Here is a 25,476-nt window from a genome sequence, read left to right as displayed (position 1 = left end):
ATTATGTTACATTCCACTGATATCACCTGCCACTTCAGAAAAACCAAGAAGCAAGAGACCCAGCAGCCACAATATTACTCTCATTTGTGTCTACCTCTCCCTGGGGGCTTCTGAAACCTTCCTGGGCGGCCACATCAGCCCATCCCCAGGACACTGGCCTGCAGGGAGCTCTGGAGTGTGTGGAATGCTCTATCCTGCTGTCCTCGCCTAGCTTCGGCTCAGCTGCCTGGAGGTGTTGTACCTTCGGTGGGATTAAAGAAGGGAAGGGGTGATGGTGGGCAGGGGCTTCAGCATTCTCACACTGATCTCCAGGTACTTTCCAGAATTCATTCTGTTTCTGTTCAAACAACACTAGCCTTTGTTGAGCCAGGGACTGGGTAAGTAATTCTGTCTAGAGCAGATGACTTTACAAGGTGCCATGGACATTCCCTTCTGAGGCCTGCAGCATGGCCGTAGCGCACAAGCATCTTCCAGGAAGTGCCCTTCCTGTATCTATTAAGACCACTCACCTATGGTCTTTAAAAATATCAGTGTTTCCTCAGCAGCCATGTGTCCCTAGCTACTCTGTGTATGGAACCAACTGAAGCCTGGACACACAGCATGAGCCTGAGTGCTGAGCTGAGAGGTGGCAAGGCTCTGCCCAGGCGCCCTAAGTCCCCACGAGAGGGCTGGCAGGAGCCTCCATAGCCAGGATGGGCGCAGCTGCTCTGGAACCCACTCCTCAAGTCAAGGCTTATGGGAACCCTGCTCTTTCCTGGTTGAAAACAGGGACACTTCCAAACCCCTAGGCAATGGGTTTCTGAGTGTTCTGTCCCAAGGAATCTACAGTTCCAGCTCCTTTATTTGCAGCCACTGCCAATTTATTACACTCATAAATGCTGGTGTCCTGACTGATGCGAATGAAACTCAGGGGAAATAATTACTTCTGGCAAACCAGTTGGAGAGAGTGGGAGAATCTGTGCTTCCCAAATAGATCAACTGCTAATGGTTTATTTTTCTCCCCAGGAACTCTCAACTTCATCATCTTAAAGTAGGTGATAGATAACTAGACCTGTGCACTTAGGGACATGGATGGCCACAAGCTAGATTTTTCCAACATAGAATTTCAATTAAAAAAAAAATAAGAATGTAAATGAGCATCAGTATGCCCAGAGGCTACTGGGTGATAGGCACAGAAGGCACTAGAGATTGGTTCTTTTGATTTCTGGCATTCCTGATGCCTCAGACTGTGAGAACTCCAGGAGACGAGTGTGGCGGGAAGGGGCATGTTGAAAAGATCACACCCTGAAGCTCTATAGCTCCAAACTGTCAGATCCCACAGCAGGGAGAGCAAAGCCTGGGGCAGAGACTGGCTCTCTGTAGGAGACAACCCTTCTTCTCTTCTGAGATTTTATTTGAAAATGACCTGTAGGTGCACTTTAGCAGATACCAAGATCTGTAAACAGGAAAGAAGTCAATTATAAACAGCCCAGATTACAGAGGGCAGGTCAAGACCTAAATGTCAGTCCTACACTGACCCCACCCAAGAGAGTCCTGCCTCGGAGCCTGGGGGCGGCCAGGTGCTACAACCAGGTCCAAATTCACATCACAGAACTGATGGTTATCTTGATAATAGCAAGGTAGTTCTACCCCACGGGTTCTTTTGGTTTTAAGCCTTTTACAGAGCAAAGAGGGCTTTGTCATTTTATGACCCATCCCACTTCCAGCCATGGCTGGCTGCTGCTTCTTTGGTGAGGATGATGCTTGCCAGTTCATGCTTCTTTCAACTGCCTGACTGAGTAGAACAAACTCTCAAAGAGCCTGGAAGATTGTAGAGGTGAAGTGTATGTTCTAAAACTGGAATTTTCTCTGGGAAAAATCAGCTAGTCTGTATAATAACTAAATTTTAGCATCTTGACCTCACTTACACCCACCAATCAAATGACCACACAGATTCATATGCTAAGGAAAAAATATGCTGGAAGATAATTGGCAAATATGAGAGCAGACGAACAGCTGATGACAGATTTGTGTGTGATGAATGAAGCAGGTACAGGGACTGCAGCCCGCTGGTGGTACTCTATACTAGCACAGAGTCACCTTTCTCCCCATTCACTTACCTTACTCTTAGCTGGGACACATTTGGCTATTTTGTCCCAACGGTCAGAGGCCCCTTTTGGGTACTGCTGTAATGCCATTTCCAGAAGCTTCTGCTGATTCTGAGTCCACGGCTCCTCTGCAGCACGAGTTCTCTCTTTTTTCTGGCTCTCCTCATCACTGGATTCATTTTGTTCTGATATGTCAAAGTCCTTCTGCCTCTTTCCTCTACACTTCTCCTCTGGTTCAACCTTTGTTACTGCCTCAAGCAGCCTGGCTGCCTTCCTCCTCCTAGGCCGAATTTCAGTGTCCGCTTCCTGCTCTTCCTCCTCCACTGCCCTTCCTGCATCTTCTCGATGGGTGATGATGTCATCTGGCAAGGCAGTGGCTGCCTTGATGGGCCTGGAATTGTGAACTGTGGATCTAAGTTCAGAGAGTCTGACCATCCCTAGGAAAGAAGGCCACAGCACACAGATGACTAGGCAAGGTAAACCAGGCAACAGTGAAAACAGGAGCTGTCTGCCACACATGACATTCTGCATACCTCATTTTTTTTCATACTAATCTACAAAGGTAGGTATCGTTATTAATTTTACAGGAAAATCTCAGAAAGCAGAGGAGGTAGGATTTGGACCCACTTTTGTCTGATTTCTTTCCTCTGAGGGATACTGTATATATAATTATGATCAAAGAACACAAGGATCTCTCTGAAAAGGGACAATCTGCTATTAGGTAAGGAAGGACATTCTTTATACTCCAGCATTTTCATTATATCTGTTAGCATAACTAAAACAAATCAGGCAAGACTTATACTATGCTGTCTCTGGCATGCACATGAGTAAATTATTCTGTAGCTATTAGAGGAATTCTTAAACATAGAAAGAAAATTTTTACTAAAAAGTTAACAAAGGAAGAAATGCAAATAGCTAACAAATGTTAGAGATGTGCAAATTGAAGCAACAAATTATCATCTTTCAATTATTAAATTGGCAAAGACAAGTAAGTATGACAATGTTCGGTACTGATAAAGACGCTGAGAAACAGGTGCATTCATGTGCTGGTAGTGAGAGCAGAAAATGGTCTTATCCCTGGGCTTTTAGTAAAACATTCTGTGTTGCTATTAAATACTTAATAAGCTAGTCCAGGAAGTGTTTGTGATTTTACTTAATTCTGGGGACTGAGGATGTGGCTTGGTGGTAGTGTGCTTGCAGAACATGTGAGAGCCCCTGGGTCTAATCCCCCACCATTGAAATAAACAAACAAACAAATAAATAAATTTTAATTAATTAAAATATAATTTAAACTTTAATTTCAAATAGCTCTAAGTAGCTAGTGGTTAGAATATCAGACAATGAGGATACAATCTTTCTGGAGGATAGTTTGTCAAATGTAGGTAAACCTTGAAATATATTTACTTAATGACTTTTATTTAGAGGAGGTTCTCTTAAGGAAATAATTATGTAGCTATTAAGAGGCAGTATTTTACTTATCTCACATTTTGAAGTGATGGTTTCTTTCTTTCTTTCTTTCTTTTTTTTGGGGGGTGGTCAGCTTTTTTAAAATAAAAGGAGATCCTGCACGTAATAAATATATTCAAATAGTGTAAGCTCTCTGTCTGGTTCCCAGGCTTCTTCTTCCAAGGCAATAATGGTTTGGGATATGAGACACAGTGTATGTGTGTGGAGTGTACAAATATCTAGAAAGAAACAAGTAAAGCACACACTGTGCATCTGTCTTTGCCTCCCCCTCTTTATGTCTGTGGCAGTACACATCATTTTTAGTGGCTATGAGTGGATCTGTCATGATTGACTAAAATAACTCTTTACAGATAGATATCTGGTTGGTCCTCGTCTGGTATTGAATGCTACAAACAAGCAGAAACAAAGAAGAAATCTCAAGCATGAGCGCCATACTTTTTGATAACATGTTTAGTAGAACACTTTTCAATATATAATTCTAACATATAATATTTACTTATTCATAAATTATATTAATATATTACAAATGTTAATAATGAAGCACACTCACAAAATAAAATCAATTTAAAGATAAAAATGAGAAACAACAGTTATCTAAAATTTTTAAAAAAATTTTTTTAAATGCTATTTGAAGTAAATTTTATTACTTGTCAAGAAGTTTTATTTGCGGCTAGGTGTGGTGGTGCACACCTGTAATCCCAGTGGCTGAGGCAAGGGGATAGAAAGTTGGAGGCCATGACCTCAGCAACTTTGCCAGAACCTGTCTCAAAATAAAAAGTAAAAAAAGGCTGAGGATGTAGCACAATGGTAATCAATCACCAAAACCTAAATAAATAAATAGATTTTAAACATTAAAAAAAAATTGTGTGTGTGTGGGGGGGTACTGGGAATTGAACCCAGTAGCATTTTACCACTGAACTACATCTCCACTTTTTTTTTTTTTTTGGTACTGGGGATTGAAGACAGTGCTACTTCACCTAGGTATTTTTATTATATATTTTATTATTATTTTTATTTTTTAATTTGAGACAGGGTCTTACTAAGATGCTTAGGGTCTTATTAAATTGCTGAGGCTGGCCTTGAACTTGCAATCCTCCTGCGTTGAGTTGCTGGGATTACATGTATGGGCCACCATGCCGAGCTCTAAAAACACTAAGTGAAACAAAACATCATCATGAAAATATTATTAATATTAAAAAAAGAGACTAAAAAGTTGTTTAATATTGGGTAAAATACTAAATTAGTAGGTTCGTTCCAAATTCTGTTTATTTTGGTGTCTGATTTTTTTAATTAATTAATTTATTTAAATTAGGTATGACAGCAGAAAGCATTTTGATTCATTGTATACAACTGCAGCACAACTTTATTTCTCTGGTTGAACCCAATGTAGCATCGCATCAATATGTGCAGTCATACATGTACCTAGGGTAATAATGTCCATCTTATTCCACAATCTTTCCTACTCCCATGCACCCTCCCCACTGCTCCCTCCACTTTGCCCAATCAAAGTTCCTTCATTCTTTCCATGCCCCCTGCCCCCCATTATGGATCAGCATCCACTTATCAGAGAGAACATTTGGCCTTTGGTTCTTTTGGGATTAGCTTACTTCGCTTAGCATGATATTCTCCAACTCCATCCATTTACCTGCAAATGCCATAATTTTATTCTCTCTCTCTCTCTCTCTCTTTTTTTAAACTCAGAACAATTTATTGAATTAAAAAGGCAGAGCAGAAAAGAGAGGATGAGGGTTAAGAACAAAGACTGAGTCCTGTGGCAGCATTCATTCCTAGGTATTGGGGCAAAACTTAAAACAAATGGAATTTGCTACCCTCTTGATATGACATCCTTGCTTCTTTCACATTCTTAAAAGAAAAAGCTTCACATTGTTCTGGGAAAAAACTAAAAGCAACCAATAAATTAGTGTCCTATACCTAGAAAGAGGGTAAATGAGAGTGCATTATTTCATAGATTTTTCCAAACATCACAAAACTAAAGATAATATGTCAATTCTATTTTTTTTTTTTACCAAACATAAATCTATGACAAAATGAGAGCCATGTTGGCAAATAAAGGGGTATGTTTTAGATGGCTAGATGATATATACTGGAATGCAGAAAGCAGCTGGTACATTGAAACCAATGCTGGATCATTAATAGCAGGTCCACCTTTGGCTTATCACTATTAAGTTTCAACTGTCAGATTGGGATCCTTTGTAGATCAGATCAAGAGATAGTATAGTCAGTTTCTCAGGTGGTAAATCTAACACCATTCTGAGAAACAGCCATCCCCTTTACTGGGATGGAGCTATGTTGCTCAGTGAGGGAAACACAGATTGACTGGTGTCAATAGAGGTGACAGCAAGAGGAACCCTGTGTTCCTGATGCCTGGCTTATGCTCCCACTCTTAGGAAAAGGACCGAGTAGTGCATGGGTACATCATGATAAACAAAGCATAATGAAGCAGGAGCTTCCATGTTTTAATACAGGTCTGTGGTAACATTGTCTCAGGTGGAATCTGCCCACCAAAGTAACCTTTTAAGAAATGGGCCCAACCTGAGTTCCACATGCTGGGTGAGCCAGATAATTCTGTGCTCTGGTCACTTTCTTCAATGGGGCAAATTGGGGCTGCCAGGTTTTTAAAATCATGCTTCATCTTAAAGAACACGGTCACTTCACCCTCCTCACGTTGGGGGGTAACTTTGATGAAAATGCCCACTTTGTTGGCCTTTCTGAAGGCTATAATGTCAGGATCATCCTGAAAATCCTGGGGTTCTGCCAACTCATCATATTCTGCTGCTGCATCCTTGCCAGCTAAAATGAGCTCTTTGGGAGACACTACCACCTTACCAGTGCTACTGATATCATCAGGACCCCCACCTCACACTCTGGAAACAGAATCACATGGGTAAGGTTTTCCACAGGATTCGAAAGAGTCAGAAGGACCTGGCTCTCCTTCATGTAGCAAAGGTTGGGAATTGACACGATTCTCACTTCTGGAATATAATTGACAGCAACCAGTTGGATTTTGAATTTGACAGATGTTGGAATAAATTCAGGCTTGCTCAAATTATGTTCACATTTTCAGTGGTGCAGGGTCCGTTTGATCAGAAGATGTTTGTGACGAGGATAGAGTCGTGAAGCACAAATTGGTTGGAAGTCAGGCTGTAAGAGGCGCTGCTGAAGGGTAGTCACCTCTTTTAAATTTACTGGTCCTGTGTAATAGTTTTCAGGTAGAAGTTCCACTTCATCCATGGCCTGAGCTGGCTCAATCTTTATCTCTTTCTGGTCCTCTCCTTCTTTAAGGGAAAGCCCAGCAAGGGTACTGATGGATGCACTAGCTTGTGGTTGCTGAAGCCTGGTTCCAAGACCATATTTGTCTGAAAAAGCCAGGGGCATATAGTTTCTACACTGTGCCAATTTCTTGTGATCTCGCTCAACCTTCTCTTTCTGAGCAAGCTGCTGGTAATATTCTATTCAATCAATGTGTTCATCCGTTGTGTGTGAGGATTTTCTGGTTCCTGCCAACCACCACTAGCTACAGATTTGTCTGCCATGCCCACATCTCTAGATGTCCAGCGACAAAATCCATGGCCAAGTAATAGGCTTTCTTCATGGTGGTTTTAGCTGGGTCATCTGGGAGCTGTGTGGAGATGCTTGTTGCCCAGGTAGATAGTGTGTGCATGTAGCCAGGACAGGCAAAGCAGTTGGCACATCTACTTTTTTTTTTTTTTTTTTTTTTTTTTAGTTTGGCTTTAGCTGATGGCATATTTTCTAAGCAACTGGGACAATAATGGGAGTCCACCTTGTGAGACACACATTCCAGCAACTGCAGCTTGCTACAATAGTGGCAAAAGTAGAGCTGCGAAAGCGGGCCCAAACCTTCTTTTCTCCTTGGACTAGATAGAGAACCCACTCCGACTGCAGCAAGGATGCCATCTGGAGAGGGAGGAGCCAATCTTTATTCTCTTTTTAATGTTCAGTAATATTCCATTGTGTATTTATACCATCGTTTCTTTATCCATTCACCTATTAAAGAGCATCTAGGTTGGTTCCACAGTTTAGCTATTGTGAGCTGAGCTGCTATAAACATAGATGTGGCTGTGTTACTACAGTATGCTGATTTTAAGTCCTATGGGTAGAGACTGAGAAATGAGATAGCTGGGTCAAATGGTGGTTCCATTCTAAGTTTTCTAAGGAATCTCCATACTGCTTTCCAGAGTGGTTGAACAAATTTGCAATCCTATCAGCAATGTGTAAGTGTGCCTTTTCCCCCACATCCTCATCAACACTTATTGTTGTCTGTATTCTTGATAACTGCCATTCTGACTGGTGTGAGATGAAATCTTAAGAGTAGTTTTGATTTGCATTTCTCTAATTGCTAGAAATGTTGAACATTTGTTGATTGAATGTATATCTTCTTTCGAGAGGTGTCTGTTCAGTTCCTCTAGCCCAAATTATTGACTAGGTTGTTTTTTTGGTGTTAAGTCTTTTTGAGTTCTTTATATATTCTGGAGATTAGTGGTTTATTTGATGTGTGTGTGGCAAAAATTTGCTCCCCAAATGTAGGCTCTCTTTTCACCTCGTTGATTGTTTCTTTTGCCAGGAAGAAGCTTTTTAGTTTGAATCTATCCCATTTATTAATTCCTTACTTTATTTCTTGTGCTTTAGGAGTCTTGTTAAGGAAGTGGGGCCTAATCTGATGCGGTGAAGATCTGGGCCTACTTTTTCTTCTATTAGGAGCAGGTCTCCGGTCTAATTCTTAGGTCCTTGATCCACTTTAAGTTTTGTGCATAGTGAAAGATAGGGGCTTAATTTCATTTTGCTGCATATAGATTTCTAGTTTTGCCAGCATCATTTGTTGAAGAGGCTATCTTTCCTCCAATGTATGTTTTTGGTGCCTTTGTCTAATATGAGATAACTGTATTTATGTGGGTTTGCCTCTGTGTCTTCTATTTTGTACCATTGATCTACATGTTTATTTTGGTGCCAATACCATGCCAATCTTGTTACTATAGCTTTGTAGTATAGTTTAAGGTCTGGTATTATGATGCCTCCTGTTTCACACTTCTTGCTAAGGATTGCTTCAGCTATTCTGGGTCTCTTATTTTTCCAAATGAATTTCATGATTGCTTTTTCTATTTCTATAAGGAACTATAATTTTTTTAATATTTATTTTTTAGTTGTAGTTGGACATGATACCTTTATTTTATTTATTTTTATGTGGTGCTGAGGATGGAACCCAGGGCCCTACACATGCTAGGCAAGTGCTCTACCCCTGAACCACAACCCCAGCCCAACGATGGGATTTTAATTGGAATAGCATTGAATCTGTATAGCTCTTTGGGTAATATGGCCATTTTGACAATATTAATTTTGCCTATCCAAGAGCATAGGAGATCTTTACATTTTCTAAGGTCTTCTTCAATTTCTTTAGTGTTCTGTAGTTTTCCTTGTAGAGGTCTTTCACCTCTTTTGTTGATTCCCAAGTAATTTATTTATTTATTTATTTATTTTGAGGTTACTGTGGATGGGGTAGTTTTCCTAATTTCTCTTTCAGAGGATTCATCACTGATGTATAGAAATGCATTTGATTTATGGGTATTGATTTTATATCCTGCTACTTTGCTGAATTCATTTATTAATTCTACAAGTTTTATGGTGGAGTTTTTTGGATCCTCTAAGTATAGAATCATTTTATCAGCAAATAATGATAGATTGAGTTCTTCTTTTCCTACTTGTATCCCTTTAATTTCTTTCTTCTGTTGAATTGCTCTGGCTAGAGTTTCAAGGACTATGTTGAATATAAGTCGTAAAAGAGGTCATCCCTGTCTTGTTCCAGTTTTTAGTGGGAATGCTTCCAATTTTTCTCCATTTAGAATGATGCTGACCTTGGGTTTAGCATAGATAGCTTTTACAATGTTGAGGTATGTTCCTACTATCCCTAGTTTTTCTAGTGTTTTGAACATGAAAGGGTGCTGTATTTTGTCAAATGCATCAATTGATTTAATCGTATGATTCTTTAAGTCTATTGATGTGATGAATTATATTAATTGATTTCCATATGTTGAACTAACCCTGCATCCCTGGAATGAACCCCACTTGCTCATGGTGCACTATTTTTTAAATATGTTTTTGTATGTGATTTGCCAAAGTTATTGAGAATTTGTGCATCAATGTTGATCAGAGATATTGGTCTGAAATTTTGTTTCCTTGATGTGTCTCTGCCTGGTTTTGGTAACAGGATGATACTAGCTTTGTAGAATGAGTTTGGACAGGTTACCTCCTTTTCTATTAACGGAATAATTTGAAGGTATTTGTATTAATTCTTCTTTTTAGGTCTTGTACCACTCAGCTGTGAATCTGTCTGGTCCCAGGCTTTTCTTGGTTAATAGGTTTTTGATGGTGTTTACACTTCCTTGCTTGAAATTGATCTGTTTAAATTGTATATGTTCTCTTGACTCAGTTTGGGTTTATCATATGCCTCTAGAAATTTGTCGGTGTCTTTGAGGTTTTCTATTTTACTAAAGCATAAATTTTCAAAACAGTTTCTAATTGTCTTCTGTACTTCAATAGTCTCTGTCTTGATATTCCTTTTTCACCATGAATTTTAGTAATTTGAATTTTCTCCCTCCTTCTTTTCATTAGGGTGGCTAAGGTTTTGTCAATTTTATTTATTTATTCAAAGAATCAGCTTTTTGTTTTGTCAATTTTTTGAATTGTTTCATTTCAATTTCATTGATTTTTGTCCTGATTTTAATTATTTCCTGACTTCTCCTTTTGGTGTTGGTTTGTTCTTTTTCTAGGGCTTTAAGATGTAATGTCAGGTTGTTTTTGTTGACCTTTTATTCTTTTAATAGTGTATTTTTAGACTCCAGATGTTGGAGTAGCTTCTACTTTTAACTTTATCATTGATTTCTAATTTCATTCCATCATGGTCAGATAAAATACAGGTTAGTATCGTTATTATTTTGTATTTGCTAAGACTTGCTTTGTGGTATAACATGGTATATTTTGAAGAAGGATCCATGTGCTGCTGAGAAGAAAGTATATTTGCTTGTTGATGGAATATTCTATATATGTCTGTTAAGTCCAAATTATTGATTGTATTATTGAGTTCTATAGGTTTTTTGTTTAGTTTTTGTTTGGAAGATGTATCCAGTGGTGAGAGAGGTGTATTAAAGTCACCCAATATTACTGTGCTGTGGTCTGTTTGGTTCTTGTGTTTGAGAAGGGTTTGTTTGACATACATAGATGCCCCATTGTTTTGGGCATAGATACTTATGATTGTTATGTCTTGTTGATATATGAATCCCTTAAGCAGTATGAAATGTCCTTCTTTATCCATTTTCACTAGTTTGGGTTTGAAGTCCACTTTATCTGATGCTTGTTTACATGGTCCATGTGAGTGGTATGTTTTTCCCACCCTTTCACCTTCAGTCTGTGGATGTATTTTCCTGTGAGATGAGTGTCTTGAAGGCAGCATATTGTTGGGTCTCTTTAAAAATCCAATCTGTCAGTCTATGTCTTTTAATTGATGAGTTTAGGCCATTCACATTCAGGGTTATCATTGAAATATGATTTGTATTCCCAGACATTTTGGTTTATTTTTGTCTTTTAACTTGACTTGGTTTCTACTTTGATTGTCCTTTCCTTTAGTGTAGTTTCTCCCTTTGCTGATTTTCACTGTTTTTCATTTCCTCCTCCTGAAATATTTTGCTGAGGATATTCTCTCAGGCTTTCTCACTGTCAATTCTTTTAACTTTTGTTTATCATGAAAGGTTTTTATTTCACCATCAAATCTGAAGCTTAATTTTGCTGGACATGATTCTTGGTTGGCATCCGTTTTCTTTCAGAGCCTGGTATGTGTTGTGTCAGGATCTACTGGCTTTGAGGGTCCGGGTTGAAAAATCTGCTGAGATATGAATTGATCTCCCCTTATATGTGATCTCATTCTTCTATGGCCTTTAAGATTCTATCGTTTTTCTGTGTGCTAGGCATTTTCATTATAATGTGAATCTGTTGTTAATTTTGTACAGTTGGTGTCCTGTAAGTTCCTTGTATTTGATTTTCCAATTCATTCTTCATGTTTGGAAATTTTCTGATATTATTTCACTGAAGAGATTGTGCATTCCTTTGAATTTGAATCTCTGTGCCTTCCTGTATCCCAGTAAATCTTAGATTTGGTCTTTTGGTGCTATCCCACAATTCTTGGAAGTTCTGTTCATGGTTTCTTACCATCTTCACTGTGTGGTCAACTTTATTTTCAAGATTATATACTTTGTCTTCATTATTTAATGTTCTGTCTTCCAAGTGATCTAGTCTGTTCATGATGCTTTCTGTTGAGTTTTTTATTTGGTTTATTGTTTCCTTCATTTCAAGGATTTCTGATTTTTTTTTTTCAGAATCTCTCTTTCTTGAAGTAACCTTTACTACCTGTATTTTTTAGTTGTCAATGGACATTTATTTATTTATTTATATGTTGCTGAGAATCTAATCTAATGCCTCATACACGCCAGGCAAGCACTCTACTACTGACCCACAACCCTAGCCCTGGTGTCTGATTTTTAATGATCATCATACATCATATAGTGTATGCAGTGTAGCATACTGTTGCCTTTTCTTACTTGACTGTAATATTCATTTTGCAATCCAAATTGTAGGGATTTTCATAGAAATCTTCCCTAAACCAATTAGTTGTTTTGTAAATTAAATGGAAAGTGTTATATACTTATATTTTAACAAGATGAGCTTTGTTTGAAGAATTTATGGTTAAAATTGTACTTTGAACATTTTCATTAATTTATTATTATTATTATTATTATTATTGCTCACTACATTGCTGAGGCTGGCCTTAAACTTGAGATCTTTCAGGCCTTAGCTGCCAGAGTGATTGGGATTACAGGCATGAGCCATCATGCCAGAAGACATTTTTTAATCTGTAAAAATGAAAGTTTTTATGTGTCACATAATTTTGCCCCCCCACACACGAAAAAACAAAACAAAACAAAACAAAACCAACCAACTTATAGTAAAGCAACTATTTTAATATCTGGCACCAAATTAACATTTTTTGATGAAAAATATCTTTTTAACGCACTTTGTTAAAATATTAGGAAGACTGTTTAATATGAAATAATCACATTGTTACTCTCCATCTTACTAAAAAGTGTCACTGAGATTCTAGTGCTAACCCCACTTGATGAGATATTTTCTTGTAATATGTTGAACATGAAAGGATGACAATAAGGCCACCCCAACCTGTTAGCACTGTGGAATTTCCACTCTTCCTTTAGGCAATTTCAGTTTCCTCTGTAGCAGTACCATTTTATAATGGACACAGTAAAAATGCTGATTTTATATATATATATAAAGCTTAATTCCCTTCTCACTGTTTTAATATAAAAATAAAAATAGGTAGAAGCCTGGTGTGGTGGCACATGCGTGTAACCCCAGCAGGTGGAAGGCTGAGGCAGGACTGCAAGTTCAAGGCCAGTCTCAGAAATTTAGCAAGACCCTGTCTTAAAATAAAAAAAACAAAAAATGAATTGGTATGTAGCTCAGTGGTATAGTACCCTGGGGTCTATCCCTAGTATCTGCTCCCCCCACCCCAATATTGGTAAAAATCTTAATTTAGTCTTCCTATACTCCAAAGGATCATTTTGCCTATGTAAACTGGAGATAATTACTTCATAAAAAATTTTAAAAAAGAATAAAAAGGTAAGCCAGGCATAGTGGCATGAACCTGCAATCCCAGATACTTGGAAGGTTGAGGCAAGATAATTGCTTGAAATCAAGAGTTTGAGCCTGATCAACATGGTGAGACCCTCACCCCTTTCTCTTTACAAGAGAGTAAAGAGCCAAAATGTCCAATAATAGGAACTTGTTAAATAAACTATGATGCAATTATATTATGGACTACTATGTGGTCATTAAAATGATAATATAGAAATATGGCATATGGAGTGAAAAAATACAAAGCCATTGTGTTATGGTCACATTCTTATAAAATATGACATAAAATTCTGAAGAAATAACACCAATGAATAGGATACATGAGATTGTTAGTTTCTTCTTTTGGTTTATTTTTACTTTTTTTTGAGTTTCTACTAATGGGCATTGCTTTCTATGTTCACTATAGCAACTCTAATAAGAAAAGACCATTTACTTGAATGGATTGTGGTTTTGACCTATGGTAGATGGTTATTTCTACTTTGTGTTCTAATCAGCCAGCTTTAGTTCTCTGAACTTTTCTACATCAAAATCTTTGAAAAGCATTCACAAAATCTTTGGAAACAAGTTCAGATTTTCTAATATTTCAGCAAGCACAGTTTTATGGGAAAATACTTAAAATAGTGAACAAAATAAACATTTTAATTTCAAAATTCTTTGGATTTTTTTTTTTTTTGGTACTGGGAATTGAACCCACAGGGCACTTAACTACTAAACCGCATCCGCATCCCCAGCCCTTTTTTAACATTTTAATTTAGAGACAGGTTCTCACTAAATTGCTGAGGTTGGCTTTGAATTTGTATCCTCCTGTCTCAGTCTCCCGAGAAGCTGAGATTACAGGTGCAGGCCACTGAACCCAGCTTTAATTCTTTGGATCTTTAAGGCTCTTAAAAAATAAAATACGGAATTCAGTGAATATACTTGTGATTGAGACTTACTTTTAGAAAGCTATAGGATATTTGGATATGGCCAAATATCATATAGGTTTTACTTTTTTCCCTCTCTAACTGTGAGTTACATACATAGGTTCTAGGCACTGCATGAAACTGCCTCTGGTGCCACTGACACTAAAGGGTGAACATACTCTTCTCCCAATCACAGGCAGAGCTTCCTTAAATGTTCAACTACATACTTCTTGTTGTCTTCATAGCATTGTCCCTCTAGCAATGATCTAGAAAGATCTGTGTCTGCTAATTACTGTAAGCTGCAGTGCTTTTCAAGAACATATTGGTGGAGACCGTCTTGCAGACAGACTGTTCTCAAACAACATGTAGTGCCCAGCTCTGCCTCATGGTCCAAACCAATAACTTCACTGGTAGAAAAGGAACCTGGAAATGTCCTTTTCCAGGAAAACACCAAGTGGAATCCTTTTGGGGGGTGATCTGGAGATCTTAGGGTTTGCTAATACCTGACTTTTCTGCATTACTCTTTCTAGAACCTGTATTTGAGGTAGGTGGGAAGATTTAGGAGGGAACTTTTTACTTCCTGGTTCCAAGCAGAGTATAGAGATTCTAATAAAATTCCAGTTAATCTTGGAAGACACAGATTTTGAGAAACACAAATTCTCAGGAAAGCTGCTTATCCATCCCGAAGGGTAATGCTGGTGTGTGTTTTGGTGGACAGTGTGGGGAAATGTGAGTGGTGAATTTGTGTAATGGGCAGATAGATGCTCTACTATGTTCCCTGTCTCACAGATACTAGAGAAGAACAAGATTTGTATAATTATTTAAACTTATTAAATATATCTTCTTAGCACCAACTATATATACAGGGCAGGATTGGCTTGTTGGTGCCTACAATTTTTTTTAGAGCAGGATTGGCTTGTTGGTGCCTACAATTTTTTTTAGAGTTAAGACTGATAAGAGTTCATTGGGCAAACCTTATCATACCTTTGTATTTGAATAAGTATAAAGAAATGATTTATTTTGAACAAACCACTATATATTAGTGAGATAAGATACGTTCTATAACTCACCTGGAGAGCAGGTAACTGAATCCTTCAGTTGCTTGGCTTTGGTTGTCACCTGTTTCAAAAATAAGAAAAGCAAAATATCTTACTTTCCATGTGCCTTGTAAGTTGAGTGGCCTATTTCATGTCAAGTTCATGTGAACAGTCAGGGTTCATTGTATCTTAGGCCTAGAAGACACTCAGCCATCAATCAGTCCAATGAATTTATTTAACCAATTGGAGAAACTGAGGCCCAGAGAGATTAAATGGCTTGACCCCAAATATCTATCCATTCAGCAGAAAAATCAGAACAAGAACTCAAATCATCTCACTACCTCTGAGTGACAGTTCCATTACACTAGGCTGCCTCTTAAAACATGCTACTTTTGTTGGGAATAGTGGTGCAAGCTTATAATCCCATCTACTAGGGAGGCTGAGGAAAGAGGACCTTAAGTTTGAGGCCAGCCTTGGCAATTTAGCAAGACCCTGTTTCAAAATTAAAAAAGGACTGAAGATGTGTCTCAGTGGTAGAGTAAATACAAGTGGGTCATTTTCATCTCTTTCTTTCATTCTTCTTCTTTTTTTAGTTAGAGTTCTAGAAATTGAGGAATGTCGTATCAGTGACTACGGTAATCATCATTTATACTAATAATCTCACAATGTAAAATTCTATGTATCCCAGAAAGAAACCCTAAGATACTATAACTTTAACAGTGAATGTTAGAGGAAGAATCTTTCGGTGGTGTGGGGAAGTTGGATCCAAAAATCATGATCCATTTACATCTGAGTGTAGATTCACACAAGTAGTTTTATTTAGTGGTAATTCTTTTCCACTTTATTTTTTAACCAATAGTACCATTTTGTATGTTTCATTCTCTAGTTTGCTTTTTTTATTTGATAATGCCTTGGAGTTCTCTCTCTCTCTATATATATATAGCTTGCTCTCTCTCTCTTTCTCTCTCTCTCTCTCTCTCTCTCTCTCTCTATATATATATATATATATATATATATATATTATTTTTTCCCCTCTTTTAAAAAGATAAAATTTACAGAGCATATGATTTTACATGTACAATTCAACAACTTTCTTTAAAAAATAGATCTATGTCAATAATTTCCCAATTGAATTATAGAACATTCTTATTACTCCAGAAAGTCCTCTTTTTACTCTGCCATGAACAACTGCTGTTCTGATTTTTATGTTTTTTAAAAAACTGAGCCCAAATTAAGAATTTTAAATGAAGTTATTTGCCCCAACGCATCTCTAACAAGATAGCTTTTGCCAATTTAAAATGTTATTAAAGTAATATTCTATTGTACACATGGACAATTTTTTGTAAGCTTTTCTATTCCATTAATCCACATATTTTTTTTTTCAATATCTTTATTTTGTTTATTTTTGTGTGGTGCTGAGGATGGAACTCAGGGCCTCACAGTGAGAGGCAAGTGCTCTCTACCATTGAGCCACAACTAAGCCCCTTAATCTACATATATTCTTGAACCAACATATTTCACTTAATAAAATTTGAAAATAAAAGCTCAGAAAGTATGATTGTTAAGGACTTCAAGTTAGGTGGGTAGACTGATACTCAAACTTGGTTCCACTTTTATCAGCTGGGTAAATTCGAGCAACATTCTCTTTTCTTTGTTATGTGTGGTACCCTCTCTAATATATAGATCACATTCCTAATACCACTCGTGTCTTATGGGTGTTTTAAGTTTGAAACAAGCTCTTAGCATAATACCTAGCAGATGTTAAAGACTCAGCAAATACTCCTATTATAATTGGAATAAATCATTTTCCATTCATACAAAGGGCAGAAATAGAGAAAACATTTAATGTTGCTTAGAAATAATTTCATTCCCAATCTTCTCTCTCCACAGATGACTTTGCTTCCTATTTAATAGAAACAAATTGAAGTTACTCAACATGAGTGTCCTTGACTTCCAAATTTTCCAATTCAAAATTTGATTGCACTACTACATATCCTTCCCTTCTTTAAGCCCAAATCAAAGAAAAAAAATTACCTTCCTTCCTTTTAAGCTAAAGATGTCACTTGAATCCTCATAGGACTATGTCCCATAAATTAAATTTCCTTTGCTTTTAGCTTCATCTTCTCCTGGTCTATCAGTTACAACCCATAAACCTTCGTATTTGGCTTAAATAGGCTCTACTCTAAGACAATGTTCCCTTGATCTTTTTTTTTTTCCTATTCCACTTGGTTTTCATCAGAGTTTCTCCTAGTTTTTCTTCTCTCTCTTCCATCACAGGCTCCTGCCCCTTGTTCCCTGATATAATTTCCTTAACATCCAGTTCTTGCCATTTTACAGTTCTTCCCATTTTCTCCTTTATTATCTCATTCTATCCATTTAACAATATCTTAGAAAATAAGTTATTAACCTTTGTCTCTGGTCCTGCCCACTACCTTTGAACGCCAATATCACAGAAATTAACCATGTAACATGGATTATCAGATCTGAAAAGGACCTATGTGCCACACTGCGTTCTAAATAAGATCTGCACATGTATATGTGTATATACCCATTGTTCACAGCAGCCATATTAAGTAGGTTTAGAATTCTTATCCCCATTTTACAAAATCTGAGGCCTGAAGAAAATAAATAAAGTCCAAGGTTGAACCCAGGAAAGTAAAGATCTAAAATCTTTGCTCTCAATCATTCTAACGCATCACCTTTTGAAAAAAAAATATCTCATTTATAGACAAACAGGTCAGGTACTCTTTGTCCTCTATTAAATAGCTTTCCTCTAACTGCCACTAAATTTCTCATTTATAGATCTATTAGCTCCTTAGACTAAACAAAACCCAATCTAAACTCACCAACTTCTCTCCCAAAATAACTTCTATGTTCCTCCTCCTTTTTTTTTTATTGTTGGTCGTTCAAAACATTACATAGTTCTTAATATATCATATTTCACAGTTTGATTCAAGTGGGTTATGAACTCCCAATTATACCCCGTATGCAGATTGCTGTATCATATCAGTTACCCTTCCATTGATTTACATATTGCCATTCTAGTGTCTGATGTATTCTGCTGTTTGTCCTATTCTCTACTATACCCCCTCCCCTCCCCTCCCCTTTTCTCTCTCTACCCCCTCTACTGTAAATCATTTCTTCCACTTGTATTATCTTGTCTTACCCCTCCTTTCCTCTTATATGTAATTTTGTATAACCCTGAGGATCACCTTCCATTTCCATGCAATTTCCCTTCTCACTCCCTTTCCCTCCCACCTCTCATCCCTGTTTAATGTTAATCTTCTTCTCCAGCTCTTCGTCCCTACCCTGTCCTTGGTTACTCCCCTTATATCAAAGGAGTCATTTGGCATTTGTTTTTTAAAGATTGGCTAGCTTCACTTAGCATAATCTGCTCTAACGCCATCCATTTCCCTGCAAATTCTATGATTTTGTCATTTTTTAATGCAGAGTAATACTCCATTGTGTATAAATGCCACATTTTTTTATCCATTCATCTATTGAAGGGCATCTAGGTTGGTTCCACAATCTTGTTATGATGAATTGTGCTGCTATGAACATCGATGTAGCAGTGTCCCTGTAGCATGCTCTTAAGTCTTTAGGGAATAGACCGAGAAGGGGAATAGCTGGGTCAAATGGTGGTTCCATTCCCAGCTTTCCAAGAAATCTCCATACTGCTTTCCAAATTGGCTGAACCAATTTGCAGTCCCACCAACAATGAACAAGTGTACCCTTTTCCCCGCATCCTCTCCAGCACTTGTTGTTGTTGGACTTCATGATGGCTGCCAATCTTACTGGAGTGAGATGGTATCTTAGGGTGGTTTTGATTTGCATTTCTCTGACTGCTAGCGATGATGAGCATTTTTTCATGTACTTATTGATTGATTGTATGTCCTCCTCTGAGAAGTGTCTGTTCAGGTCCTTAGCCCATTTATTGATTGGGTTATTTGTTATCTTATTGTCTAATTTTTTGAGTTCTTTGTATACTCTGGATATTAGGGCTCTATCTGAAGTGTGAGGAGTAAAGATTTGTTCCCAGGATGTAGGCTCCCTGTTTACCTCTCTTATTGTTTCTTTTGCTGAGAAAAAACTTTTTAGTTTGAGTAAGTCCCATTTGTTGATTCTAGTTGTTAACTCTTGCGCTATGGGTGTCCTATTGAGGAATTTGAAGCCTGACCCCACAGTACGTAGATCATAGCCAACTTTTTCTTCTATCAGACGCCGTGTCTCTGATTTAATATCAAGCTCCCTGATCCATTTTGAGTTAACTTTTGTGCATGGTGAGAGAAAGGGATTCAGATTCATTTTGATGCAAATGGATTTCCAGTTTTCCCAGCACCATTTGTTGAAGATGCTATCCTTCCTCCATTGCATGCTTTTAGCCCCTTTATCAAATATAAGATAGTTGTAGTTTTGTGGATTGGTGACTGTGTCCTCTATTCTGTACCATTGGTCCACCCGCCTGTTTTGGTACCAGTACCATGCTGTTTTTGTTACTATTGCTCTGTAGTATAGTTTGAAGTCTGGTATCGCTATACCGCCTGATTCACAATTCCTGCTTAGCATTGTTTTTGCTATTCTGGGTCTTTTATTATTCCATATGAATTTCATGATTGTTTTATCTATTTCTACAAGAAATGCCATTGGGATTTTGATTGGCATTGCATTGAACTTATAGAGAACTTTTGGTAATATCGCCATTTTGATGATGTTAGTTCTGCCTATCAATGAACAGGGTATATTTTTCCATCTTCTAAGGTCTTCTTCTATATCTCTCTTTAGGGTTCTGTAGTTTTCATTGTATAAGTCTTTCACCTCTTTTGTTAGGTTGATTCCCAAGTATTTTATTTTTTGGGGGGATATTGTGAATGGAGTAGTTGTCCTCATTTCCGTTTCAGAGGTTTTGTCGCTGATATACAGGAATGCATTTGATTTATGCGTGTTGATCTTATATCCTGCCACTTTGCTGAATTTCATTAGCTCTAATAGTTTCTTTGTAGACCCTTTTGGGTCTGCTAGGTATAGAATCATGTCATCTGCAAATACTGATAATTTAAGTTCTTCTTTTCCTATTTTTATGCCTTTAATTTCTTTCGTCTGTCTAATTGCTCTGGCCAGTGTTTCGAGGACTATGTTGAACAGAAGTGGTGAGAGAGGGCATCCCTGTCTTGTACCAGATCTTAGAGGGAATGCCTTCAATTTTTCTCCATTCAGAATGATGCTGGCCTGTGGCTTATCATAGATTGCTTTTACAATGTTGAGGTATGATCCTGTTATCCCTAATTTTTCTAGAGTTTTGAACATAAAGGGATGCTGTACTTTGTCGAATGCTTTTTCTGCATCTATCGAGATGATCATATGGTTCTTATTTTTAAGTCTATTGATGTGGTGAATAACATTTATTGATTTCCGTATATTGAACCAGCCTTGCATCCCAGGGATGAATCCTACTTGATCACGGTGTATAATTTTTTTGATATGTTTTTGAATCCGATTCGCCAGAATTTTATTGAGGATTTTTGCGTCTAGGTTCATTAGAGATATTGGTCTGTAGTTTTCTTTCTTTGAAGTATCTTTGTCTGGTTTAGGCATCAGGGTGATGTTGGCCTTGTAGAATGTATTTGGAAGTTCTCCCTCTTTTTCTATTTCCTGAAATAGCTTAAAAAGTATTGGTATTAGTTCCTCTTTAAAGGTTTTGTAAAACTCTGCTGTATACCCATCCGGTCTCCTGGGCTTTTCTTAGTTGGTAGTCTTTTGATGGTTTCTTCTATTTCCTCTATTGTTATTGGTCTGTTTAGGTTGTCTATATCCTCCTGACTCAATCTGGGCAGATCATAAGACTTAAGAAATTTATCTATGCCTTCACTATCTTCTATTTTATTGGAGTATAAGGATTCAAAATAATTTCTGATTATCTTCTGTATTTCTGAAGTGTCTGTTGTGATATTGCCTTTTTCATCCTGTATGCTAGTAATTTGGGTTCTCTCTCTTCTTCTCTTCATTAGCATGGCTAAGGGTCTGTCGATTTTATTTATTTTTTCAAAGAACCAACTTTTAGTTTTGTCAATTTTTTCAATTGTTTCTTTTGTTTCGATTTCATTAATTTCAGCTCTGATTTTAATTATTTCTTGCCTTCTACTTCTTTTGCTGTTGTTTTGCTCTTCTTTTTCTAGGATTTTGAGATGAAGTATGAGATCATTTATTTGTTGGTTTTTTCTTTTTTTAAGAAATGAACTCCAAGCAATGAATTTTCCTCTTAGAACTGCTTTCAATGTGTCCCATAGATTCCGATATGTTGTGTCTGTGTTTTCATTTAACTCTAAGAAGTTTTTAATTTCCTCCTTGATGTCTTCTAAAACCCATTGACCATTCAGTAACCTATTGTTCATTCTCCAAGTGATTTTTGATTTTTCCTTCCTTCTTTTATCATTAATTTTCAGTTTCATTCCATTATGATCAGATAAGATGCATGGTATTATCTCTACTTCTTTATATTGTCTAAGAGTTGCCTTGTGACATAATATATGGTCTATTTTTGAGAAGGTTCCATGTGCTGCTGAGAAAAAAGTGTAACTACTTGATGTTGGGTGGTATAGTCTATATATGTCAATTAAGTCTAGGTTATTAATTGTGTTATTGAGTTCTATAGTTTCCTTATTTAACTTTTGTTTGGAAGATCTGTCCAGTGGTGAGAGAGGTGTGTTGAAGTCTCCCATGATAATTGTATGGTGGTGTATTAGACTCTTGAACTTGAGAAGAGTTTGCTTGATGAACATAGCTGCACCGTTATTTGGGGCATATATATTTATGATTGTTATGTCTTGTTGGTGTATGGTTCCCTTGAGCAGTATAAAGTGTCCTTCTTTATCCTTTTTGATTAACTTTGGCTTGAAATCTATTTTATTAGATATGAGTATGGACACGCCTGCTTGTTTCCGCAGTCCATATGAGTGGTATGATTTTTCCCAACCTTTCACCTTCAGTCTATGTATATCTTTTCCTATCAGATGCGTCTCGTGTAGGCAGCATATTTTGGGTCTTGTTTTTGTGATCCATTCTACTAGCCTGTGTCTCTTAATTGGTGAGTTTAAGCCATTAACATTTAGGGTTATTATTGAGATATGGTTTGTTCTTCCAGCCATATTTGTTTATTAATGTTACTAAACCTGATTTGTTTTCCTCTTTGATTACTTTCCCCCCTTTACTGTCCTACCTCCCACTGTTGGTTTTCAATGTTATTTTCCATTTCCTCTTCCCGTAATGTTTTGCCAAGGATTTTTTGAAGAGATGGTTTTCTAGCTGCGAATTCTTTTAACTTTTGTTTATCGTGGAAGGTTTTAATTTCATCTTCCATCCTGAAGCTTAATTTCACCGGATACACGATTCTTGGTTGGAACCCATTTTATTTCAGTGTTTGAAATATGTTATTCCAGGATCTTCTAGCTTTCAGAGTCTGTGTTAAAAGATCAGCTGTTATCCTGATTGGTTTACCCCTAAATGTAATCTGCTTCCTTTCTCTTGTAGCTTTTAAAATTCTCTCCTTATTCTGTATGTTGGACATCTTCATTATAATGTGTCTAGGTGTGGATCTCTTATGATTTTGCACATTCGGCATCCTGTAGGCTTCTAGGATTTGGGATTCTGTCTCATTCTTCAAGTCTGGGAAGTTTTCTCGTATTATTTCACTGAATAGATTGTTTATTCCTTTGGTTTGGAGCTCTGTGCCTTCCTGTATCCCAATGACTCTTAAGTTTGGTCTTTTAATATTGTCCCATAATTCCTGGATGTTCTGCTCATGGTTTCTTAGCAGACTTGCTGAGCTGTCTATGTTCTTTTCAAGTTGAAATACTTTGTCTTCATTGTCTGATGTTCTATCTTCTAAGTGTTCTATTTTACTGGTAGTATTCTCAATTGAGTTTTTAAGTTGGTTTATTGCTTCCTGCATTTCTAGGATTTCTATTTGTTTGTTTTTTATTACCTCTGTCTCCCTGTGAAATTGATCTTTTACTTCCTGGATTTGTTTATGTAGTTCCTTGTCAATGTGATCTTTCATTGTCTGATTTTGCTGTCTCATGTCTGCCTTGAGACTCCAGATCATCTGAAGCATGTATATCCTGAACTCTTTATCTGACATTCCATCTGTTGCAGCTATTATCTCTTCTAAAGTTGAGTTGACCTGCATTGCTTGTGGTCCTTTCTTTCCTTGTCTTTTCATACTGCTCGCATTTCTTTCTGCTTGGTGAAACTGTTGTTTTTTTGAAATTTACCCCCTATTTATTTATATTGCTCTTGTATAGTTGGGAAGTCTCCCTTGCAGGGCGGGTAGTGGCTGTTCTCCTCCTCTAATTAGGGTGGTCTGTCGACCAGCTGCCCCCCCTGTGGGCGCGGGTGGCGGCTCTGCTCTGCCCCCACTCCAATTGTGGTGAGGTAACTACCATGCCCTGGGGTCGTTGGTCCTGATCTGGATGTGGGTGGCGGCTCTGCTCGGTCCCCACTCCAATTGGTGTGACATGTCTACCACGCTGGCAGGCCTCTAGGCCGGTGGGTCGCAGTTCTGCACAGCCCCCACTCCCAATGGGGGTACCTGACTACCTCTCCAACGGGTTGCTGAGCCCCCTCCGGATCCGGGCGGTGGCCCTGCTCCACCCCCATTCCAACCAGTGTGACGTGACTGCCTCGGTGCTACGTGTCCACCACGCTGGCAGGCTACCGGGCCTGTCTTGCCAGTGGGTCGCAGGTCTGCCTACCCTGCAGGCTCAGAGGGCAGCTTTGCACAGCCCCTACTCCAAATGAGGTTACTTGGCTACCGCGCCGTGGGGTCGCTGGTCCTATTCTAGGCGTGGGCGGCTACTCTCTTAGGCCCCAGCTGCAGTTGGGGTGTCGTGATACCACGCCAGCGGGTCACTTGGCCTGCTCTGGGCGCAGGCGGCAGCTCCACTCTGCCCCCCCCTCCCGGCCCCCACAGCATCCAGCAGGACCCGGACCGAGAAGCAGTCACCGCTAGTTCCCCAGCCCTGGGCCAAAGCAGCTTCGGGAGCCAGAACCCGGCCTCTCCGATCCTGACGCACTCTCTGCTGGGAGCTGGCTCCAAGGAGCGACCCCCATGGGTTCCCCAGCCCCAGGCCAAAACTGTTCCTGGAGTCAGAACCCAGTCACCCCATGCTCAGCGCACGCTTCACTTGGAGCTGGCCTCCACAGGCAGTCTCTGCAGGTTCCCCAGCCCTGGGCCAAGTTAGTCCCGGGAACCAGAATCCGGCCGCTCAGAGCCCGGCGCACGCCTTGCCAGGAACGAGCCCCCAGGAGTATTCTCCACTAGTTCTCCAGTCCTGAGCCTGAGCAATTTGTCTGCGAGACGCAGGCAAATACCAGCCTGAAATCACCTGTTCCGTAGCTGAATGCGCTGAGATCAGCAGAAAACAGGGATGATTACGTCATCTCTCCAAGATGGCTGCTGATCTCCTCCGTGGTCTGACCGGTGTCGGGAACTGAACTGGACCGCTTCTCTCCTCTGTCTCAAAGCTGGAACTCAGCATTAATCGCGGCCATTATACCACTGGCAGGAGCCCCCCGAATCCGTATCACTGCAGCCCCGCTCCGGCACCTCGCCGCTTCCCAGTGCGTGCTGCAGTCTCCAGCCGCGGGGCGATTGCCGATCAGGCTATGCGACCCTCCGTGCGGAGAAATCGAGCTCCCGCAGCCGAACCTCGCACGATGGAAATCCGTCCACTAGATTCTGGAGCACCTCAATTTCACTGGAAATTCCCAACAAGATAGCCTTCAGCCGTTTCACCTCGTCTTTCTCCCGCTCAGTGACGCGGCGCACTGGGGTGATGCACTCCCTTCGCCGCCATCTTCTCCAAAAAACCCTCCTCCTTTTCTTAACAGTACTGTCATTCCATTCACATAAGATCAAAACCTGAGTCAATTTTTAGATTTTCTTCTCCCTCTTAACCCATTGCCAAGTTCTTCACCATAGCAACCTCACCAGTTCCCTCCTTTGCACAACTAGTCTCAGCGCCTGTATTGGTCTGGATTAGGCTAATCACTGATTATATAATTGTGTTCAGTTCTGAGCCTAACATGCAAAGGAATTCACACTACGATTTCATTCTCTTTCCTGTTTGTGTATCTTTTAGTTCAGGAGAACCAAATGATTAATGCTGTTCCAGATGTCAGAAAAATCCAGGGCAACTATCATCAACATCATCTGAAATGTCTTTCCTTCCTTCATCAAAGCTCTCCATAAGTATG

At 38.8% G+C, this 25,476-nt stretch overlaps 1 protein-coding gene and 1 pseudogene across 1 annotated transcript in view; both read right to left on the bottom strand.

The window, feature by feature from the left end:
* The window catches only part of Dnajc1 (DnaJ heat shock protein family (Hsp40) member C1), a 210,355-nt gene that overhangs the window by 538 nt on the left and 184,341 nt on the right, over nucleotides 1-25,476 (bottom strand). Inside the window, exons 10-11 of the mRNA XM_005325773.4 lie at nucleotides 15,259-15,307; nucleotides 2,100-2,524 (exon numbers count right to left, since the gene is read on the bottom strand). Coding sequence (XP_005325830.2) covers nucleotides 2,100-2,524; nucleotides 15,259-15,307 — 474 coding nt within the window. The remainder of the gene's footprint in view (nucleotides 1-2,099; nucleotides 2,525-15,258; nucleotides 15,308-25,476) is intronic.
* On the bottom strand, nucleotides 3,949-13,047 carry LOC144367363 (dynactin subunit 4 pseudogene; annotated as a pseudogene).

This window comes from Ictidomys tridecemlineatus, chromosome 10 (assembly GCF_052094955.1).
Source record: "Ictidomys tridecemlineatus isolate mIctTri1 chromosome 10, mIctTri1.hap1, whole genome shotgun sequence".
Taxonomy (NCBI): domain Eukaryota; kingdom Metazoa; phylum Chordata; class Mammalia; order Rodentia; family Sciuridae; genus Ictidomys; species Ictidomys tridecemlineatus.
Note: the sequence above shows the minus strand (reverse complement) of the source record. Positions and strands in the feature narration are given on the sequence as shown.